The sequence below is a fragment of the Rhinopithecus bieti genome, unplaced genomic scaffold (genome assembly GCF_001698545.2).
Source record: "Rhinopithecus bieti isolate Rb0 unplaced genomic scaffold, ASM169854v2 scaffold_33374, whole genome shotgun sequence".
Classification (NCBI taxonomy): domain Eukaryota; kingdom Metazoa; phylum Chordata; class Mammalia; order Primates; family Cercopithecidae; genus Rhinopithecus; species Rhinopithecus bieti.
In genome coordinates this window covers 1,313,205-1,335,960 of record NW_016814428.1, presented here as the reverse complement: position 1 = coordinate 1,335,960, position 22,756 = coordinate 1,313,205, and the positions used below count along the sequence as shown (strand labels likewise).

The 22,756-nt window shown below is 35.9% G+C and overlaps 1 protein-coding gene across 1 annotated transcript in view; it reads left to right on the top strand.

Moving 5' to 3' along the window:
* CUL3 (cullin 3) overlaps positions 1 to 22,756 on the top strand; it is an 85,794-nt gene that overhangs the window by 47,405 nt on the left and 15,633 nt on the right. The window contains 8 exon segments of the mRNA XM_017850272.1: positions 3,249 to 3,394; positions 4,112 to 4,288; positions 6,401 to 6,462; positions 6,464 to 6,569; positions 7,149 to 7,256; positions 9,692 to 9,816; positions 12,355 to 12,451; positions 14,621 to 14,755. Of these exon segments, the coding sequence (XP_017705761.1) occupies positions 3,249 to 3,394; positions 4,112 to 4,288; positions 6,401 to 6,462; positions 6,464 to 6,569; positions 7,149 to 7,256; positions 9,692 to 9,816; positions 12,355 to 12,451; positions 14,621 to 14,755 (956 nt within the window).

Sequence of the window (22,756 nt, the reverse complement as noted above, 5' to 3'; positions counted from 1 at the left end):
AAAAAAAAAAAAAAAACAAGTCATCTAGTATGTTTGCCGTGTTTTCTAAAATTAAGGTCTAAGTCAGGGGTTGGCAAGCCTTTTTTGTTCTTGTTGAATAAAATGGCTTGTGAGCCATGCAGTCATAGTGAGAAAATAGTCATAGACGATAACAAATGAATAAGCCTGTGTTTCTATAAGACTTTATTTATGGGCCCTGAAACTTAAATTTCATATAATTTTTATGTGTCACTAAATAATATCCTTTACAGTTTTTCCTCAGCGATTAAAAATGTGAAAACCATCCTTAGTTCATGAGCTGTATGTACATAAATAGGTGGCAGGCTTATTTGCCCCACGGGTTCTAATTTGATGACCCTTCTCTAAATGGTCTCTGGTAGACTAGGACTTCATGCAAAGCATTTGCCCTGCTTAAACAAAATGAGTATTGATAAATTATGTAATGTACTGTTTAGGTATTGAATGAATGCTTTCTTACCTACCTTAGGGGCATGTAGGGAGGGATGATTAAATGGGCTGGAGATGAGGGGCTAGGAAATGTTTGATGGAGAGGTTGTTGGGCATACCTGAATTACAGCATCTCTGTAACTTGTGTGGAGATACATGTAAAAGGTGTCAGGTGTGCCTATCATGGCAGGCAGTTAACGTGAATGAAGGAATATCATAATAGTACTCACCAGGGTTCTCCTTTATTTAGTACCTTAGGTTTCCAACAACACAGTAGCTATCTGTGATTCTAAATTAAATTTTAAAATCCTGTTTTTGTCTGGGCAGTGTGGCAAACGCCTGTAATCTCAGTACTTTTGGGAGGCTGAAGCGGGTGGATTTCTTCAGCTCAGGAGTTCAAATTGGTGGAACCCTGTCTCTATGAAAAATACAAAAATTAGCTGGGCATGATGGCACATGCCTATAGTTCCAGCCACTTGGGAGGTTGAGGTGAGAGGATCATTTGAATCTGGCCAGGGAGGTCAAGGCTGCAATGAGCCAAGATCATGCCACTGCACTCCAGCCTGGGTTGCAGAGGGAGATGCTGTCTTAAGAAAAAAAAGGGGAAATGTTGTCTTGAATTTTTCTGAACTTCCACTAGAAACCTAGTGTGGCAAAAGGTCTTAATTGCGGTAGACCCCGCTCTTGGAAAAAAGTTGCTCTTGTTGAGAATATATCAGAGGCAACTTCACCATTATGAAGCCAAATTCTCATAAATCAGAAAACGAAAAACAGTTTTCTCACTGTGAATGGAGGATATAAATTGGATTGTTATTAGATGCAGATGGCACTATGAAATTAAGTTCAAATGGTATCTTTTTTTTTTTTTTTTTTGAGATGGAGTCTTGCTCTGTCACCCAGGCTGGAGTGCAGTGGCGCGATCTCAGCTCATTGTAAGCTCTGCCTCCCGGGTTCATGCCATTTTCCTGCCTCAGCCTCCCGAGTAGCTGGTACTGCAAGCGCCTGCCACCATGCCCGGCTAATTTTTTGTATTTTTGGTAGAGATGGGGTTTCACCGTGTTAGCCAGGATGCTCTCGATCTCCTGACTTCATGATCCACCCATCTCGGCCTCCCAGAGTACTGGGATTACAGGCGTGAGCCACTGCGCCCAGCTGGTATCTTAACTATTTTATTAAGTGTATATAGAAATAATGATATTTAATTTTTGAATGCCAGATTATCATTTACTCTTTTACATTCCCTTTACCCTGACATTTAAATACAATGAAATTGTAGTAATTTATGTACAACTAAATACACAACATGTAATATCTAATCAAAACTTACAACAAAAAAATGAAATAGACAAGTTGCGAACCATTTTGTTAGAGGTATTTGGTGTGCCACGTTTACTGTAGTATGTGTCCGTACATTGTTGTTGCATTTGTAATACCTGTTTTAAACATGGGAAACTTGGTTGTAATTTATGCTAAGCATGTGAGAAGCTATAAAATTGCCATGTGTAGGTTACTATGGGCATATATTATTAATGGAAACTAATTTGCTGCTGAAAGTCACTGAAATAAATTTTAGTAAAACTTTGTCAAACTTGCTTCGAAATATTTTAAAAATACATACAACTTTAGTTTAAGCTCTAAAAACTGTAGACCAAGGTAGGCAAATTAGGGCCTGTCCACCAAATCTGATGCACTACCAGTTTGGTTTAAAAAAAAAAAAAATCGAGTATTTAATTATGCTTGAAAATTTATATAAATTTTCAATACCCATAAAATTTTATTTGAAACATAGTCACACATTAATATATGTATTGTCTGTGGCTACTTTCTTACTACAGTGTCAGAGTAGTTAGAGATCTATGGCTCACATTTAGAAATGTTTATTATCTGATGCTTTACAGAAAAAACATTGGTCAGCCTCTGATCTAGAAACTCTAACTCCATTTAAAAAAGTTATTGATTGTAAAACTTCTAAAATTATCATTGTAAAGTTCTGACACTGTGTTCTCCCAGTAAGTTGTTATTGCAAAGAAACACTAGACATATGGAAAACTGTATTTTAAAATCTGTATTTTAGTCTTGTGAAAATGATACTGAAAATGGATAGGATCCAGAGTTTTCATTCTAAATTTAAAAGTGTAGTGAGATAGACCAAATTTTGAAGTACAGATACTGGCTTAGGATGCCACCTGGGAAACATTAGCGATTGCTCTGAAGAAAATATTTAAGAAGTGGTGTTTATATTATACATGTCATAAAAACTTTACCTGAGGTGTAATGAAGTAAATCGTAGTATAGTTCATTTGATTTGTTTTCATGATCATCAGTTAAACCTTTGGAAATACCCACAAGACTTAAATTGGTTTTAAAATTTCTTCCTGATTACAGGGACTACCAATTATATCTTAATTAGTGACCCTTTTTGTAGACATTTTATAGTGTCATTAGGTCTGCATTAGAGTTATGTAGGATAAAGTATTTATGAACTCAAAACTGCAGTTGCCATGTTTTTGTGACATTGTTACGGTTTTTGGCATCTCTTCTTCCATGTAAATTTAAATTTGCCACGACATTTAATTGATACTTTCAAAGCATCTTGTCTAAAAGTTGTGTTTTATAAATTACAATAATAACCATTAACTAGCCTACTTTTTCATGTTTTCATTTTGATACATGTATATTTTTAATAGTCGTGGTCAGCAAATGGGGGTAATGGAGAAATAAGCTTCTCTAAGTATTATAGCGTGAACACAGATTCTTGTTTTTTTCTTTAATGTAGCCAATTTGTGTTTTCTGATTTGTAGATCTTGGTTGCATGTACAAGTTATTTAGTCGTGTGCCAAATGGTTTGAAAACAATGTGTGAGTGTATGAGTTCCTATTTGAGGGAGCAAGGTAAAGCTCTTGTTTCTGAAGAAGGAGAAGGAAAGAATCCCGTTGACTACATCCAGGTAAGTAAACCCAGAAGATGCTCTACGTTTATGATAAAGGCATTTTGACAAGTGCTAAAAAGGCCACTTTTACCGTGCTGTGTATTGTGTATTTTCAACTTAATTGTCCCAGTAGTAAATTAATAGTTGTAATTATCTTAAGTATTTTAGGATTTTGCAGGGTGTGCATATTTATATCAGGGAGCTAAAATTCAACTGCTACTATTCATTTAACTTCTCTGATGAAGACCTTGTTTAAATAGTCTCAATAGTGAATATGAGGTTCTTTGGTATGCCTTAGTGTTTCTATGCTGTAGTATATTGGAATAAACAACAGTTTATTTTTTGTTTGAAAATGTTTTGTTTTCAGGTAGTACTATGAATAAATTATATGCCATGTTTTTGTGTTTTAACATAATCAGCTTTTTTGGTACATTTTTTAAGCTAATTTTTTCCCTGACTAATCCATTCCGTGAAGACAGGAGAATGAGAAGCAGTGAGGAGGTTCTTTGGTTCGTTTGCATTGTGTTAATACATATATGGAAGTTATAATACTTCTCTCATTGACATTTTTAATAGAGGCTTAGATATAGGCTTAAATAATATCAAAGCTGTAAGTTTAAAAATGAATATACATGTTTATTACCAGCAAAGTTAAGATAAACATACATGGTCATACGTGTATTATTTATGGAAAAATTATTATAATGTGTCCTAAATTTTGTTTTTATTTCTAAGGGCTTATTGGATCTGAAGAGTAGGTTCGATCGCTTCCTTCTGGAATCTTTCAACAATGACCGGCTCTTTAAACAAACTATTGCGGGTGACTTTGAGTATTTTCTCAACCTCAACTCCAGGTCTCCTGAATACCTCTCATTATTTATTGATGATAAGCTGAAAAAGGGAGTCAAAGGGGTAAGTAGTAATGCATTTGAAAATAACATTTAGTTTTATTTAAAGATACAAAATTACATGTAAAATTAGGACATTTCACAGATAAAAATTAAGCATGACCCATTGCTGTGCTTAAATGTGTGCCATGGTGTATTAAAAATAGTGTGAAATACTTGACATGCTCAAAAGTAGTTAGACATTTCACTTAATGTTTAATTGGCTTCAAAAACAAGCAACTGGATGGGCTTGGTGGCTCATGCCTGTAATCTCAGCATTTGGGGAGGCCAAGACAGGAGGATATCTTGAGGCCAGGAGTTTGAAATTAGCCTTGTTAACATAGTGAGACTCCATCTCTACAAAAAAGAAAAAAATTAGTGGCACATAGTGGTATACACCTGTTGTCTCAGAGGCTGAGGCAGAGGATCACTTGAGCTCAGGAATTGAAGGCTGCAGTGAGGTATGATTGCACTACTGCACTCCACCCTGGGCGACAGAGCAAGACTTTGTCTCAAAAAAACTGAACAGCTGTCCAGGTGTGGTGGCTCATGCCTGTAATCCCAGCACTTTGTGAGGCCAAGGTGAGCAGATCACCTGAGTTTGGGAGTTCGAGACCAGCCTGACCAACTTGGTGAACGTCTCTACTAAAAATACAAAATTAGCTGGGCGTGGTGTTGGATGCCTGTAATCCCAGGCACTCGGGAGGCTGAGGCAGGAGAATCACTTGAACCCAGGAGGCAGAGGTTGCAGCGAGCCGAGATGGCGCCATTGCACTCCAGCCTGGACAATAATAGTGAAACTCCGTCTCAAAAAAAAAAACCTGAACAACTACACAGCTGTAGTTGGTTTTAAACAGTCATTTTTGTGACTGAGAGTTAGTCATGCTGAAGATGAAGAACTAGAAAACTTTCTAGTAGTACAGAGTGTTGTTTGCTCGCATCTGGTTCTGGAGGTTGTATGTCAAACAGTAATTGGATGCCAAGAATGTTAAGGCATAAATAAAGTAGATCTCAGAAAATAGTTAGTGTAGCTTAATTTCGAGACTTTATGATATATGATATCTCTGGAACCTGGGGAGCTCATGACAGCGTGGAAAATCAACTGAAGCATGTTTTGCTCACATCTGAATTGGTCTCTTTTGACTTCATGTTGGAATTTGTGACACCAAAGGGAAAAGCAACATGTCACAGGTTTTACAGGCAGTAGCTGCAGTAAGGAAACAGAGTCACTAAGGATGCACAGAATAGAAAAGTCTATTAATTTACTCATTCATTTAGTCTTCCATTTTTCTAAATATATTAATACAACCTGCCACAGAATCCTTTTACCCTTATTTAAAAGTAAGGGCGGCCGGGCGCAGTGACTCACGCTTGTAATCCCAGCACTTTGGGAGGCTGAGGCAGGCAGATCACCTGAGGTTGGGAGTTCGAGACCAGCCTGACCAACATGGAGAAACCCCGTCTCTACTAAAAATACAAAATTAGCTGGGCGTGGTGGTGCTTATCTGTAATCCCAGCTACTCGGGAGGCTGAGGCAGGAGAATAGCTTGAACCCGGAAGGCAGAGTTTGCAGTGAGCCAAGATGGTGCCATTGCACTCCAGCCTGGGCAACAGGCATGAAACTCCCATCTCAAAAAAAAAAAAAACAAAATAGAAATAAAAAATAAAGTAAGGGCAGTGGCCTTTTACTGTTTGGATTATAACAAATTATTGCCTTGTGTTTGCACAATTTAGGCTGTGAGCTTAAATGAAAAATTCCATCTTTTGGCCGTGTAAGTTTTTGCCTGCATATGCAAAGCCTTCATAAAATGATCTCTGTGACTAAAATTTCATTTCATCTGTTCTCAGTCATCCCTTAACCCAGCGCTATATTACCTTACGCCTCCAATTCAGTGGTAGCCCTCTATGGAAGAGAATTCACTGCAACCCCTCATTCATGATGCACTAAATGAGAATGTAAGAATGATGCTACTATGTGAAGTAGGCGACACTTCGTCAAACCATGTCCCTTTTTCTGATATATGTCAATCAGATACCTGTGTTTTCAAACAATAGTGTTTTTAAGCTGTAAATGAACTGTAGTACTACTTTTGTAGAACTAAAATTGTGTAATTGTTAAATCGTCTTAATTTTGCAGCTAACAGAGCAAGAAGTAGAAACAATATTGGATAAAGCAATGGTCCTTTTAGGTTTATGCAAGAAAAGATGTATTTGAACGTTATTATAAACAACACTTGGCAAGGAGACTTCTCACAAATAAAAGTGTTTCTGATGACTCTGAAAAAAACATGATATCTAAGTTAAAGGTAAGGTATGTTTTAGATGAAATAGAGTGCACCTAACTGATGTTTATCATGGTTGTGTACTGACAACATGTGACTGGAAATTATTTGGTTGATTATTAAGTGTTTATTTCTAGAAATAAAGGTAGATTGTTTTGGAGAAGAACACAGACTACACTAACATTTGTTCAAGTTCAGGGACATTCATAGTTTGCTAGAATTTCTGTTGATGTGTCAGGATACATTCATGGAGTCCTGGAGGGGAAGATTAGTAAAAGGGAAACAAAGAGGCTTTTGCCATGTAGTTCTTCTTCGCAAAATGTGGTCCATAGAATACTTGCACCTGAATCACCTGAGATGCTAGTTAAAAACAGAGTTCTGGGCCCTACCTTTCAGGGAGTAAATTGGACTCTCTGAAAGAATCTGAGAATTTGCGTTTTAAAAACCTGAAGTTTGCTAACCACAGGCATAGAGCAACTACTGGAAAAATTTGTAAGAAGATTATCAGGGATAGCAATAACATGAAATAGTTTATTTCTTTCAATACTTCCTCACAGAAAAATCTACCATTTATTTGTGTAAATTTGTGTTTTTCCTCTACAGACTGAATGTGGATGTCAGTTCACGTCAAAACTGGAAGGAATGTTTAGGGATATGAGCATCTCAAACACAACGATGGATGAATTCAGGCAACATCTACAGGCAACTGGTGTAAGATTCTGCATTAATTTCTACTTAGATATTCATGTAAAGTCTTTTGTAGTGGGCATTTTCATCCACTTAGCAGATGACAGTTGTTTCTTTAAATGTCATTAGTGACAACATGTGTTTTGTCTGTACTTAAATTATTTTCCTTCATGTTACCTCTTTTTCCATGTTCATGTTAAAATTTTTTATTCTTTGAAAATTTAGTTTCTTCTTCCCACTTGAAGGAATACACTGACAATTTAATAAAGAGAATTATTCTGTTGTTAATAAAGATAATACAAATCTATTATAAATTGTGGAAAGAGTATTGGGCTTACACAAGTTTACTAAGTTTCAGTATTCTTCTTTTCACTTTACCCCAAGATTGTGTCATCTTGGGATAGTCACCTGACCTTCCTATACCTCACTACTGTCATTCTCCTCTGTCAGTTTAGCTTAAATGGGCCTTATCTCCTAAGCGTGTGTAGCAGGTGAACTGAGACTATAAAAACAAAGAAATTAATGTATTATAAATGTGTTTGGTATAACTCCCCAAAGGTGGTGAGCTGGAACTTCTGTGGCTTAGGAGTTTGATGGGCGTTTTGTGAGCATTTAATGAAATTCAGAATTTAGTTTCATTTTTTTACTCTGATTTTCAACTTAATCTTAAGGTAGGGAATATTACAGTTTTTAAATTTTTTAAATCACCACGTACCACTCTATAGTTAAAATGCTTCACAACCATTTAACAGATTTGTGGATCTTTCCTTTGATATCTGAATATGAGATCATCACTTCTACTGGTTTCATAGTCTCACAAACCAGATATGTGAAAATACCGCATTCTGTAGAATAACCATTTATTTCTGTGAAAACATTCTGACTTTAATGTAAATAGTTGTATGATTTGCTTTATAAATATCAGTGTTTACAGTTGAGAAGAGCTGAGAGGAGGAAAGATGCAAGTCTGTGACAAATTTCAGGTAGACAGGAAATGAGTAGTGCAATTATCGTGGATTTTTTTTTTAGATTGTTTAGGAATGTGTAGTTAAATCTAATATATTGATATATTTTCTTGTATTTTTTGTTTGCTATAGTAAGTTTTTAAATTTTTTTCTTCCACTAATCTTACACATTGAAAACTATAGGGATGATTGGGGTAGATCCCATGCATATTGATATGGGATGAATGGACTGACCGCTTTGTTACCCTCCCTTCCCCTAACCAACTTGCAAATGTATAAACAGTTTTCCACTTCCGCCAGTACACCATGTAAGAGTCTCTTCTGTGATCCTGCCTTGTCTGCATCATCTAAATTTATTTTCAGTTTCCTTAAAATAATAATTTAGTGGATACTTGTGAAGAAATATGAGTGTAGAATGCTTCTTGATATTCATAAACTCTGATTCCTCCCCTTAAAAATTTATATTACTAAATCATTGAGGCAAGATAAAAACGAAATAATGATTTATAACACATTCTGAATATCAATAATAAAGATAATATTTAATCTTTAAGAGTTTTTGTTGTGCTTTGTTGTTTACTTAAAAATTTAATTTGTTTAAAAGAAGAAAATAATTGTGACAGTGATATTAGCTTAGAAGTAGTTATTCATTGTACAGATATTTATAGAGCACCTGCTCTGTAGCACTGGATCTATAGTGTCCTATGCAGAGGTTGTTGGAATGTGAGCTACATGTTAAAACACAAAAGTTTTAGTTACTTTAGTTGAAATAGGTGCTGGAATATTAGAAATATGTGTTAAGATGGCAAAAAATATTTTAATACTGAGATGAAGGATATTATGCTAGAATTTTCTCTAAAATGATATAATTGACCCCCTTGACCTTTTATTTGAAAAGGCCCAAACTTTTCCGTTCTCAGTGATAACAGTAAGACTTGATTCATGTGCCAAAAACTATTCTTTGGTCAGTGTTTTTAAATTAACATCATAAGCAATAATTATAACTATTTGCCATAGTAGTTAAAATTCGGGAAACACTGGGTGGGTCTAACATTTAAGAAAATCTGTTTTTTTGCCGGGCGCGATGGCTCATGCCTGTACTCCCAGCACTTTGGGAGGCCGAGGCGGGCAGATCACCTGAGGTCAGGAGTTCGAGACCAGCCTGACCAACATGGAGAAACCCCGTCTCTACTAAAAATACAAAATTAGCCAGGCGTGGTGGGCATGCCTGTAATCCCAGCTACTCAGGAGGCAGGAGAATCGCTTGAACCTGGGAGGCGGAGGTTGTAGTGAGCCGAGATCGTGCCATTGCACTCTAGCCTGGGCAACGAGCGAGACTCTGTCTCAAAAAAAATAAAAAAGAAAATGGTTTTTTGTTAGATATTAGACATGGAGCTAACTAACTGCTTTGGTAAATCTAACACAATGTCTAAACAGAACAGAAAGCAAATCCTAGTTAATTTTGAGGGGATTATCTCTTTCTGTTTTACATAGGTATCTTTAGGTGGTGTTGATCTTACAGTCCGGGTGCTCACAACAGGATATTGGCCCACTCAGTCAGCCACACCAAAGTGCAACATCCCACCAGCACCAAGACATGCTTTTGAGATATTCAGAAGGTAAATCAAAATCAGACTTTGTATTACTATGTACAAATAAGTGTTCAAAATTAAAATGAATTTGAACATTAATATCCGTAATTGAGGATGAATGTATTCCATTTATTACCTCATGTTCAAAAGGAGCATTTATCCTGGCATGCAGCAATTTCCCCCTCTGTAGGATCTTGATGAATAAAGTAAAGCAGGCATAATTTATCTCTAGAAAGATTGTTTATATGCTGGCATTTGAAATGCCTTTTATTTAGAGCAGTAGTGAAAATGGAAAAAGAGAAAGTAAATGATGATGGAAAACCAGACCCAGAGAATTCCTTGGACTTTCTGAACACTTCAGCCAACTCGCATTGTTGGAAATACGTGGATACCTTATTCCCACTAGTACTCAGAGGCTCTGAGATAGCAGTTTTGATGAGGAAGAGGAGCAAGATGAAAAAAACAAGAGTGATATGCAAGAAAAAAACAAAAAGATCCAAGCAAGTATCTTTTTTGGGCTGCTGAAAATAAATGATTTACCCAGTGTGGAGACTATTTTGTGAAAAGACCACTCGTGTGAACGCTAGGGATGAAGATGAGTATATCACCCCCTTCGTCGAGCAGCCTAAGGTGGACACTTAGACATTGTGAGCTGATTGCACAAGGGGCAGATGTTTTTGCAGTGACTGTGGATAGCTAGATATTCCTGCAAGGTGCTTATAAGTGGAATAATACCAGAGTGGCTTCTTTATTTCTTCAGCATGGTGTAGATCAGTTATCAGTGACCAAACAAAAGGCCTCCTGACCCCCTTGCATCTTGCTGCTGGGATCAGAGACAACAGAGATACTCTAGAACATCTGCTGGTGAGCTATTAACCTCGAACCAGATCTGAAAAAACAACTGGGAAGAAACTGCATTTGATATTGTCAGGAGGACAAGTGTCTTGTCACGACCTCTTTGAAATCATGGAAGGCACTGTACAAATTCTTCACCTTAGTCTTAATGATTCTAGCAATTGTCTTAAGTTTCCAAGTACCACTGCCTTCTTTGTGTGGGATGTAAAATATTCCCATAATAAAAGGTTGACATCACACATCTTACTACAAAAAATTCATTGGTACTCATTAAGATGTTCTTCCAGGTGAATTGCCTGACCTTGATGTCAAAATGTATTTGAAAGTTGTTTGACTATATCTTCGTGAATGATTTCTGTGGAGTTTGTGACTTTCATCAGAAATAATTTCGACTTGCCTATACTTAAAAACTTGACGTAGGTTGTACAGAAACTAAAGATATTTTTGGTGGTGATCCAGGAGATAATATATTTTTAAATAGCGCATATTCTGGATCTTTGAGTATTCAGCATATTGACATGTATCTTTGTAAGGCAAGGTGGCTAAGAATTTAACTTAAAAAGCCTCAAACATTCTGGTGCTATCCTAGCTGTCTTCTCTACATTACCATAGCCAGTTGCTTTCATTTTGAACCAGAAGCACTAGCATATTATTGACTTGTATCTTCATAAATTAAAAAAATAAAAACTAGATTTGTCTTCTAGAACATGGGCGATTTTCCAGGAAAGCAGCTAGGTGTTTAATCCATGAATCTTGTATACTGTCTCCACCACCACAATTCGCATAATCCTGTGGACAGTCCTGCTTCACCCTGGTCAACTGCATCATCCTTATTGTAATAGTGAATCAGTATAACCCTTTAGACATGCACACAGACACACCCTGTTGCAAGAGTTCATGAAATATCTGCTGTCCAACTAGTTTTACTTGCCTAATCCTACTGGTTTAGGCACTGCTTATAGTCTCTTGAGTTCACAGAAATGTTGGGTTTTTTCCCTCCCCAAAGTCCTCATTTTTTACCAACTGTAGAAGGGCAAAACGACAAGGGAAACGGAATTCTAAGAGTGAAGGGATGATTGTTATACTGGGGCAAGAACCACACAGTGGCTCAGACTTTGAAAAAATACGGTGTGGATAGTGACAAAAAAACATAAATATAAAATTCAAGAAAAGTACCAGTTTGAACAACAAAACAAAGGGAGAGTTTATCCTTTATAATTTTAATATGTAAGAAAAAGTTACATAAACTTTTCTCAGAGGAATATTTTATAAATGCCCTTTGTTCAGCATTAGTGCATTGAGTATTTTTTGTACTGTAGTATAGGAGTATATTTTGTACTGTCGATGTCTACTACTGGCTTAGGACAAATTGATTATTGGGTTACTGTGGAGAAAGGTGGTCTTAAGAATAGCAGGGGCTGAACAGCAGTAGGTTGGGCCAGAGTGTACCGTAGAAATTATTTAGTGTGCTGCCTTCATCATTTAATACCTAGCTGAGTTACTTAGGGCTCTCTCAAGGTCTCTCCTGTAGAAAGTTGTACCTGAACTTGATTCCTAAGGTTTCCTTAAACTTTTGAAGTCCATATATATACACACACACACACACACACACACACACACACATATGCTTAAGGGACGTTATCCTGTGGTTTGTAATTTCAAATGTGTAAGTTTGTTTGATTTGCTAAAACCTGGTTTGATTTGCTGAAGGTTCTACTTAGCCAAACACAGTGGTCGACAGCTCACACTCCAGCATCATATGGGTTCTGCAGATCTCAATGCCACATTTTATGGACCAGTTAAAAAGGTAAATATTGATAGTTTGAACATATTATGTAACTTAAAGTTAGTCTGTTAGAGCTGATTTGTGATTTATGTTGACCTGGGTAAATTATTTCTCCTGTTTCTCTGCCTGTCTCACATGTTAGAAAGGTTAAAAATCCTAGCTTTGATTTATTATTTATGTTCTCTCAGTTGCTAACTGCAACTTTGAAAATATGAAGACTACACCAGTATAGTCTTCCCTAAGGAAACATTAGGAAAATTACATATTTTATTTATAAAATGTAGGTTTGAGAAAATATTGCCTATAAAATAGTAAAATGTAAGTTGATTTCAGAACATACAAAGCTTGAAGGGCCCCCCCTTTTCAAAAATTCTGCCTTACCTATAATTTCTATTTCTAATAAATCAGATTGCGGAAAATTAACACTTCGAGGGTTTGTTAAATATACAAATGGTTATTAAAGTCATTTTTAAAAAATTAGTATTGGACCAAGTGGGGATTCTGCATTCACTTTTTAAAGAGCCAATCGCCAATTTTATTATCTAGTGAGAGGTTTAGAGTAATATTTATTTTCAGTACTTGATATGAATCGGATTATTTTGCCTTTTTAAAAAATATTAAGTCTTCTAAAAAAAACTGTAGAAATATACCTAAACTTGTCATCTAGCAACAAGCTAGTTTTAGATTTTAATCGGAGAATTTTACTAGTTTGGTTGGTATGATGAATCACTGTTAACATCAGTTTTAAAGTATTGCTGAAAATGCCTATAAAACATTCTAATTTTGATATTTAATTGAAATGGGAAATAGTACTTTATAGTTCATTTAGTTAAATAATATTCGACATATATTTAAGTGTAAGTGGGAAGGACAAGGAAACTAAAGAACTTAGCTTTTAATTACTGCCTGCTTTTGTTTTAAAAGAGAGGGGTTTTTTTCCCTAAATAATCATGTTCTTTTAAAGTTTATTAAGCAGATCAGTAGTTTTAAAACATATGCATATGTTAATTATTGAAGAATTAGAAAGTTCCACTTTGTATCCCTTAAATCATAAAGCAGGAATAGGCTTTGAGAATGGCGCTTCCCCTTTGCTCCCCTGGCCCCCATGCTATGCTGTGCTATTTTTTGATCTCTTACTGTGATCAGGTCACACAGAAAGAAACCTAATCCTGTTACTTTTGGTGGTAGTGTAACAGTAGTGATGTTTTGTAAGTCCATTATTATTATCATCCCATAGTGTACTGTTAAAATAATTTTAGCATTAAATATAGGGAATTGATTAGTTACTTGCTCAGATAACATTAGAATATTCACAGTGGGGGGACAGGAGACAGTCCTAAATACTGTGTGTGTGTGTGTGTGTGTGTGGTGTGGTGTTGTGTGGTGTGGTATGGTGTCTGTGTGTGTGTACACACACACATTTTAAAAAGTAGATTTCCAGGCCGGGCGCGATGGCTCACGCCTGTAATCCCAGCACTTTGGGAGGCCGAGACGGGTGGATCACGAGGTCAGGAGATCGAGACTCGCCTGGCTAACACACTAACATGGTGAAACCCCATCTCTACTAAAAATACAAAAAATTAGCCGGGCGTGAGAGGCAGGAGAATGGCATGAACCCAGGAGGCGTAGCTTGCAGTGAGCCAAGATCGCGCCACTGCACTCCAGCCTGGGCAATAGAGCAAGACTCTGTCTGAAAAAAAAAAAAAAAAAAAAAAAGATTTCCTTTATAGAAATAAGTTACATAGTTTTTGTTGAGGGGGGGGGATGGAGATTATGGGACCTGTTTCTGAAACATGCTGTTAAAGTTACCAGGAAATTGGTCAGGTGTGGTGGCTCATGCCTGTAATCCCAGCACTTCGTGAGTCCAAGGCGGGCAAATCACTGGAGCCCATTAGTTTGAGACCAGCATGGGCAGCATGGCAAAACCTGGTCTCTACAGCAAATACAAAAATTAGCTGGGCATGGTAGTGCACACCCATGGTCCTAGTTACTCTGGAGGCTGAGGCAGGAAGATTGCTTGAGCCCAGGAGGTTGAAGCTGCAGTGAACCATGTTTGCACCACTGAACTGCAGCCTGGATGACAAAGTGAGACCCTGTAACATACGTACATACATATGTACACACATAGGTACATAAATGTTACCAGGAAATGATTGTATCTTTGTTTATATTTTTTAAAAAATGAAACAGGAAGATGGATCTGAAGTTGGTGTTGGAGGTGCACAAGTAACTGGCTCTAATACACGGAAGCACATATTGCAAGTTTCCACTTTCCAGATGACCATATTAATGCTCTTTAATAATAGAGAAAAATACACATTTGAGGTATGGATTGTGGTTATATACATTTCAACTGTGTTGTTTCTAACTCACTTGTTACTTGTTTCTTATTTGAGTAACCCTTAGAGAGTATCTTTAGATACCTTTAGAGAAAACTGTAAAATGGATCATGGAACTATATGAACATCATACATTTATTGAGTTGTGTTTTATTATTTTTAAATTTATAGAAGTATTTTTATATAAAACATACCTTATATAAGTAGACAATTTGATGAGTTTTAAATGAGTGCACCTGTGTAACTACCATCACAAGACTATTGCCCAAAAATATAGAGCATTACCTCCAGAATTGCTTTGTACACCTTACCAGTTCATTCCCTCCTACCACCTCGAGCCCCAGACGGCCAGTGACCTGCTTTATATCACTATAAATTAGTTTTGGTTTTTTAAGACTTTGATGTAAATGGAATCATACATGTTGTCTGTATGCTTTAATCCTTTTGTAAGTTCACCTGTTGATGGGCATTTGGGTTGATACTGGATTTAGGCTGTTACAAGTAGAGCTAAGTGTTTAACATTTTAAGAAACTGCCAAACTGTATTCCAATGCAGCTATACCAGTTCTCATATTTGCCAGCAGTGCAAGATGGTCCAGTCACTCCACATCCTCCACAGTCTTTAGATTTTGAGCCACTTTAGTTGGTGTGTAATTGTGTCTCATTTTGGATTTAAGTTTCTTTTTTTTTTTTTTATGATGTTGAGCATCTTTTATGTGTTAATATGCCACTGATATATCTTGTTTGGTGAAGTGTTTATCTTTTTTGGGTTGTTTTCTTACTACATTGTAAAAGTCCTTTATAAATTCTGGATACAAGTCCTTCATCAGATATATGTGCTGTGAGTATTTTTTTCAGTCTGTTGCTTGCCTTTTCATTTTCTTAATAGTGTCTTTTGAAGAGCAGAGTTTTAAAATACTGAAAAAGTCCAGTTCATCACTTTACTTTTTGTAGTTTGTGCTTTAAGTGCTAAGAAATTACTACCTACCCTGAAATTTTAGCAATTTACTTTTATTTTTTCAGTAGTTTATAATTTTAGCTTTTACATTTATGTCTACAATGAATTTTAAGTTAATTTTTTTATATAGTATAAGGTAAGGATTAAGATACATTTACCCTCACGCGGTCAGTTGTTGGTTCCAGCATCATTTGTTGAAGGCACTATTTTCTCCCACTGAATTAGCTTGTCGTCATTATTTAACAATCAATTGATCATATATGGGTGGGTCTATTTTTATGCTATCTGATCTGTTTCATTGATTTCTATGTCTGTCTTTATGCCAGTTTTATGCTGTCTTGATAGTGCAGTCATTTTTCTCTTCGCACCCATATTGTTTCATTAGAGTAACTAACGTTATAATATGCTTTTTGTTTTTTTCTTTTCCTTTTCTCGCAATTAAAATATGATTTGATTACATTAAATCCAATTAGTCATTTCCTGTACATTTAAAGAGTGTTTTGGGGTTAAAATGAAGATCATGTGATTCATTCTAAGTTTAAATTTAAGGTAATGAATGAACATTTTGAAAGACTCTTAAAATTAATTCCATATTTGTACTTAATTGAAAACTTTTGAAAATTTTCATATACAGTTGAACACAGGAAAAAAAATAGTATGTTTGAAATTAAGAGCAAGAGTAAGTTCTAGGCCTATTTAATATTCACGTCCATACTCCCATTTATGTGTCCCATTTATGTGAGAGTATGGAAATTAGTGTAATTAACAGAGCAACATTTTTATGTGATATATTTAAAGGGAATGCTTGAAATATAGGTATTTCAGTAGCTCAATTGCTAAATTGAGAGGTTTTTCTCATGTATTTCCATGTGAGTCTTACCTAGGGAATAACTTTGATTTTTTTTTTTAACTTTTATTTTTATTTTATTATAACCTTGATTTTCAAGCACAAGTTATATTTGATTGAGTCCCAAGAATATTGATTAAGCAAGCATTGAGTACCTTATTCAAACCTAGGCTTTTCAAACAGGTGGAATTAAATTATCTCTAACAGCTGTTTTGTGTAATTTTTTAATCTGCAGCTCTTAATGGATAATATATTTTAAACCAAATTAGCTACTTGGTAAATGCAAGAGTTGGTTTTCAGAGTCCTGGCGTATAAAGAACTGGTAAAATAATGAGATCATCAAAATACAAATTCATTTTTTAAAGCTGTTGTCGGAATTGTTGGAAATTTTAGTGGTTCAAGCTTTTCCCTTTCCCATCTGACTTGGGATCATTGATGCTAATGAGCAGTTATTAGATGGAAAGTTAAAATTAAGTAGAAAATCTCTCTAAGTTTTCCAACTTTAGCTAAGTCACAAAGCAGAAACGGATTGTCGTGTATATAGAATGCCATGCGTATGGCTCCAAAGCCTTCTGGCTGCTGACACCTCAAATCTGGGGCATTGTGAGAAGGCACAAGAAATGCATCTTTGCTCACATCATGTGTTTCTCTACAGTCCATTGCTTATGTTTTATTAGCCACTTTTTTACAGAAATCACCTCCACAAATTAGTGGAGATAGTTAAAAGTATTTAATTATAATAATTTAAAGGAAAGTGAACTTTTATTTTTGAATATGCTCTATGAGTTCAGTAAGATGGTGTATTATTTAATGCCACATGACAAATCTCAAAAGTTAGTGATTTAAAACAACCACTAACAATGTATTATCTCTCATGGTTTCTGTGGGTTAGGGATTCAGAAGATACTCAGTTGGGTAGTTCTGGCTTGGGGTTCATGAGGTTGCATTTAGATGTTGTCTGGGGTTTTGGTCATCTAACGGTTTGACTGGAGCTGGAGAATACACTTCCAAGGTGGTTCATATGGCTGGCAACTTTGTTCTGGATGTTGTTAAGCGGCCTTAGTTTCTCTCCACATGGGCCTTTTCATGTAGCTCTTTGTCCTCAAATCTTGGTGGCTGGTTTTCCCAAGAGCGAGCAATCCAGAAGACCCAGGCAGAACCTACAGTGCCTTTTTTTATCTTTCCCTGGAAGACATCTAGTGTCACTTCTCATTTTCTTGGTTGCCCAAGTCAGCCCTGATAGAGTGAGAGGACCACACAAGATTAACATATACCAGGATTATTACGTGCTGTCATAGAAGCCGGCTACAACAGGTGGCATTAATTTGTAGTGTCATATTTAATCTGTAGTAGTCAGGCTGCTGCTGAGGTTTTTTCTTTTCATGTTTTTTGAATGGATAAAGGTAAGTTTATTGTGATTTAGAACAGCTAAAAATAGGAAATACATACAGTGGTAGTCTATACCTTGGACTTCAGTAATTAGCAGTGGGTTTTTGAAAGAGGTATGGATAAGAACTATTAATACATATTTTTCCTAATGTTCTTTATTTTTTATTTTATGAGAATGAGTCTGAAATTTAAAACTATGGACAATAGTACTATTAATGTCAGAATTTAAATAGAAAACTTAACAGTAATATTTGATATTCATCAATAATTTATAGCAATCATTAGTGATATAACTTCACAATATGAAAAGGAAGATGAAAGTACAAGGGAAAGTAGACAACTCTAGAATCATGGAAATCCCTTACAAATTTATTGACTAACCAGACAATTGAAAAGGGGGATATAGAAAATTTGAATAACACAGTTAGCAAGTTAAAATTGAAGGCTGTTTAGCGAACTTTGAACTCAGAAAGCAAAATAGACGTACTGCTCACAGGAAATATCTGAGGCTAGCATAACTTTTTTGCTAAAACTGAGCAAGGAAAATACGAAAGAGAAAGCTGAAGGTTGTTCATCCTTCTGCCTTGCTCCTTAGATCCTAAAATACTGAAAGTATAAATCTCAATATTAGCAAGTCATTTTCAGTAGTGTATTGAAAGAATAATACACTGTGTTCAAAAGGATTTATCCCTAGAATACAAATAAGCGTCAGCATAGGAAAACTTTTTGAAAAGATCTTTATTAAGATACTGTAATAATTTAAAAATAAGCAGTTGCCTAATTGCCAGTCACCATTTTAAGGAGAAAACCATTTGATCTCTACAGATGAACAAAAAGTATTTGATAAAAGTCAGTCCTCATTCCTTATAAAAGTGGGGGACTCATTGCCACCTTAAAATGGAATGCCCTTAATGTCATAAGGTTGTATCTGATGACAAACTTAAGCATTATAATAGTAGGAAAATACTAGACACCTTTCAGTTAGACTTAGGAACAAGATGAAGATGCCTATCTTGACTACTACTGTTATACCTTGCTCTGCAGGTCCTAATATACTAAGAAAAAAAAAGGAATGAAATGTATAAGTATCGGGAAGACATTGAAAAAATTGTCAAAATCTGTAGACAGTATGATTGTCAATTTGGCAATACATGATAATCAGTGAGAAAACATTTCTTTAGAAGAATTTTGTTGGAAAAAATAATACCCTTTCTGTAAACCAGCGTTAATCAGTAAATGACATGAAGAAAAGGATGTTTTATTAAGAATCATAATCTTCCAGGAATCATTTTAACAAGAAATGTGTGGACAGGCCACTTACACCAAGAAGACAGTAAAAGCTAAAGAATATGAAAGGGTAAATGTACCCAAATGGGAGAATTACATGTTATAAGTGTGCTGTTTTTAAAAGTCACCTATAAATTCAAGGAAATCTGAATTGAAATTTCCAAAATATATATTGTTTTAAATAAAACTCGACAAGCTGATTCTATAATTCATCTGGACAAGAAAATGCACAAGGTTAGGCAAAACTACTTTTGAAAAGGAATGGGGTCTTGGGTAGGAAAGCTCAGTAAAAGGGGAAGGAATTTGTCCTAATAACAAAGCATACCATATCACATTTCTAAAAATTTTTAATTTTTATGGGTACATAGTACATGTATATATTTAGGGATACGTGAGATATTTTGATACAAGCATATAGTGTGTAATAATCACATCAGGGTAAATGGGGTATCCATCATCTTAGCATTAATTATTTCTTTGTGTTATGAAAATTCCAGTTGTATTCTCTGTTACTCAAAAACATACAAGTTAGCGTTATTTTAAAATCATAGATAGCTCATTTGAACAAGAGAGTCCAGAAGCAAACTGTTATATTTGTAGGTGTCTGAAATGTGATAAATCTTTTTTTTTTTTTTTTTTAATTGTACTTTAAGTTCTGGGATGCATGTGCAGAACGTGCAGGTTTGTTACATAGGTATACATGTGCCATGGTGCTCTGCTGCACCCATCACCCATCATCTAGGTTTTAAGCCCTGCATGCATTAGGTATTTGTCCTAATGCTATCCCTCCCCTTACCCCTTACCCCTTACCCTCAAAAGGCCCTGGTGTGTGATGTTCCCCTCCCTGTGTCCATGTGTTCTCATTGGTCAACGGGAACATGCGGTGTTTGGCTTTCTGTTCTCGTGATAGTTTGCTGAGAATGATGGTTTCCTGCTCCATCCATGTCCCTGCAAAGGACAGGAACTCATTCTGTGGCTGCATAGTATTCCATGGTGTATTATGTACCACATTTTCTTTATCCAGTCTGTCATTGATGGGCATATGGGTTGGTTACAAGTCTTTGCTACTGTAAATAGTGCTACAATAAACATACGTGTGCATGTGTCTTGTAGAATGATTTATAATCCTTTGGGTATATACCCAGAAATGGGATTGCTGGGTCAAATGGTATTTCTGGTTCTAGATCCTTCAGGAATCGCCTTACTGTCTTCCATGATGGTTGAACTAATTTACACTCCCCGCAACAGTGTAAAAGCGTTCCTATTTCTCCACATCCTCTCCAGCATCTATTGTTTCTGACTTTTTAATGATCACCATTCTAACTGGCATGAGATGGTATCTCATTGTGGTTTTGATTTACATTTCTCTAATGACCAGTGATGATGAGCTTTTTTTCATATGTTTGTTAGCCACACAAGTGTCTTCTTTTGAGAAGTGTCTGTTCATATCCTTTGTTCACTTTTTGATGGAGCTCTTTTTTTCTTATTGTAAATTTGTTTTAAGTTCCTTGTAGATTCTGGATATTAGACCTTTGTCAGACGGATAGATTACAGAAATTTTCTCCCATTCTTTAGGTTGCTTGTTCACTCAGATGATAGTTTCTTTGCTGTGCAGAAGCTCTTTAGTTTAATTAGATTGTATTTGTCAATTTTGGCTTTTGTTGCAGTTGCTTTTGGTGTTTTAGTCATGAAGTCTTTGCCCCTGCCTATGTCCTGAATGGTATTGCATAGGTTTTCTTCTAGGATTTTTATGGTTTTAGGTCTTATGAGTAGTTTTTTCTATGTGAAGAAAATCAATGGTAGCTTGATGGGAATAGCATTGAATCCATAAATTGCTTTGTACACTATGGCCATTTTCGTAATATTGATTGTTCCTATCCATGAGCATAGAATGTTTTTCCATTTGTTTGTGTCCTCTCTTATTTCCTTGAGCAGTGGTTTGTAGTTCTCCTTGAAGAGATCCTTTGCGTCCCTTGTAAGTTGTATTCCTAGGTATTTTATTCTCTTTGTAGTAATTGTGAACGGGAGTTCACTCATGATTTAGCTGTTTGTCTGTTATTGGTGTATAGGCATTCCTGTGACTTTTGCACATTGATGTTATATCCTGAGACTTTGCTGAAGTTGCTTATCAGCTTAAGGAGTTTTTGGGCTGAGACAGTGGGGTTTTCCACATACACAATTAAATCTTCTGCAAACAGAGAGAATTTGACTTCCTCTCTTCCTGTTTGAATACCCTTTATTTCTTTCTGTTGCCTGATTGCCCTGGCCAGAACTTCCAATCCTATGTTGAATAGCAGTGGTGAGAGAGGGCATCCTTGTCTTGTGCCAGTTTTCAAAGGGAATGCTTCCAGCTTTTGTTCATTCAGTATGATATTGGCTATGGGTTTGTCATGGATAGCTCTTATATCAGTACCTAGTTTATTCAGTGTTTTTAGCAGCTAGGGATGTTGAATTTTATCAAAGGCCTTTTCTGCATCTCTTGAGATAATCGTGGTTTTTCTCATTGGTTCTGTTTATGTGATGGATTACGTTTATTGATTTGCATATGTTGAACCAGCATGGCATCCCAGGGATGAAGCCAACTTGATTATGGTGGATAAACTTTTTGATGTGCTACTGTGTTTGGTTTGCCAGTATTTTATTGAGGATTTTCACATTGATGTTCATCAGGGATATTGGCCTGAAATTTTCTTTTTTTGTTGTGTCTGCCACGTTTTGGTATCAGGATGATGCTGGCCTCATAAAATGAGTTAGGGTGAAGTCCCTCTTTTTCTATTGTTTGGAATAGTTTGCGAAGGAGTGGTACCAGCTAGCTCCTCTTTGTACCTCTGGTAGAATTCGGCTGTGAATCCTTCTGATCCTGGGCTTTTTTGGGTTGGTAGGCTATTACTGCCTCAGTTTCAGAACTTGTTACTGGTCTCTTCAGGGATTCGACTTCTTCCTGGCTTAGTCTTGGGAGAATGTATGTGTCCGTTAATTTATTCATTTTTTCTAGATTGTCTAGTTTATTTGCATAAAAGTGTTTATAGTATTCTCTGATGGTAGTTTGTTTTTCTGTAGGATCAGTGGTGATATCCCCTTTATCATTTTTTATTATGTCTATTTGATTCTTCTGTCTTTTTTATTAGTCTGGCTAGGAGTCTTACCTATTTTGTTAATCTTTGCAAAAAACCAGCACCTGGATTCATTGATTTTTTTTTTTTTTTTTGAAGGATTTTTCCGTGTCTCTTATCTCCTTCAGTTCTGCTCTGATGTTGTTTCTTGTCTGCTGCTAGCTTTTGAATTTATTTGCTCTTGCTTATCTAGTTCTTTTAATTGTGATGTTAGGGTATCGATTTTAGATCTTTCCTGCTTTCTCCTGTGGGCAATTAGTGCTATAAATTTCCCTCACACACTGCTTTAGCCGTGTCCCAGAGATTCTGGAACGTTGTGTCTTTGTTCTCATTGGTTTCAAATAACGTATTTATTTCTTTTTTTTTTTTTTTTTTTTTTTTTTTTTTTTTTTTT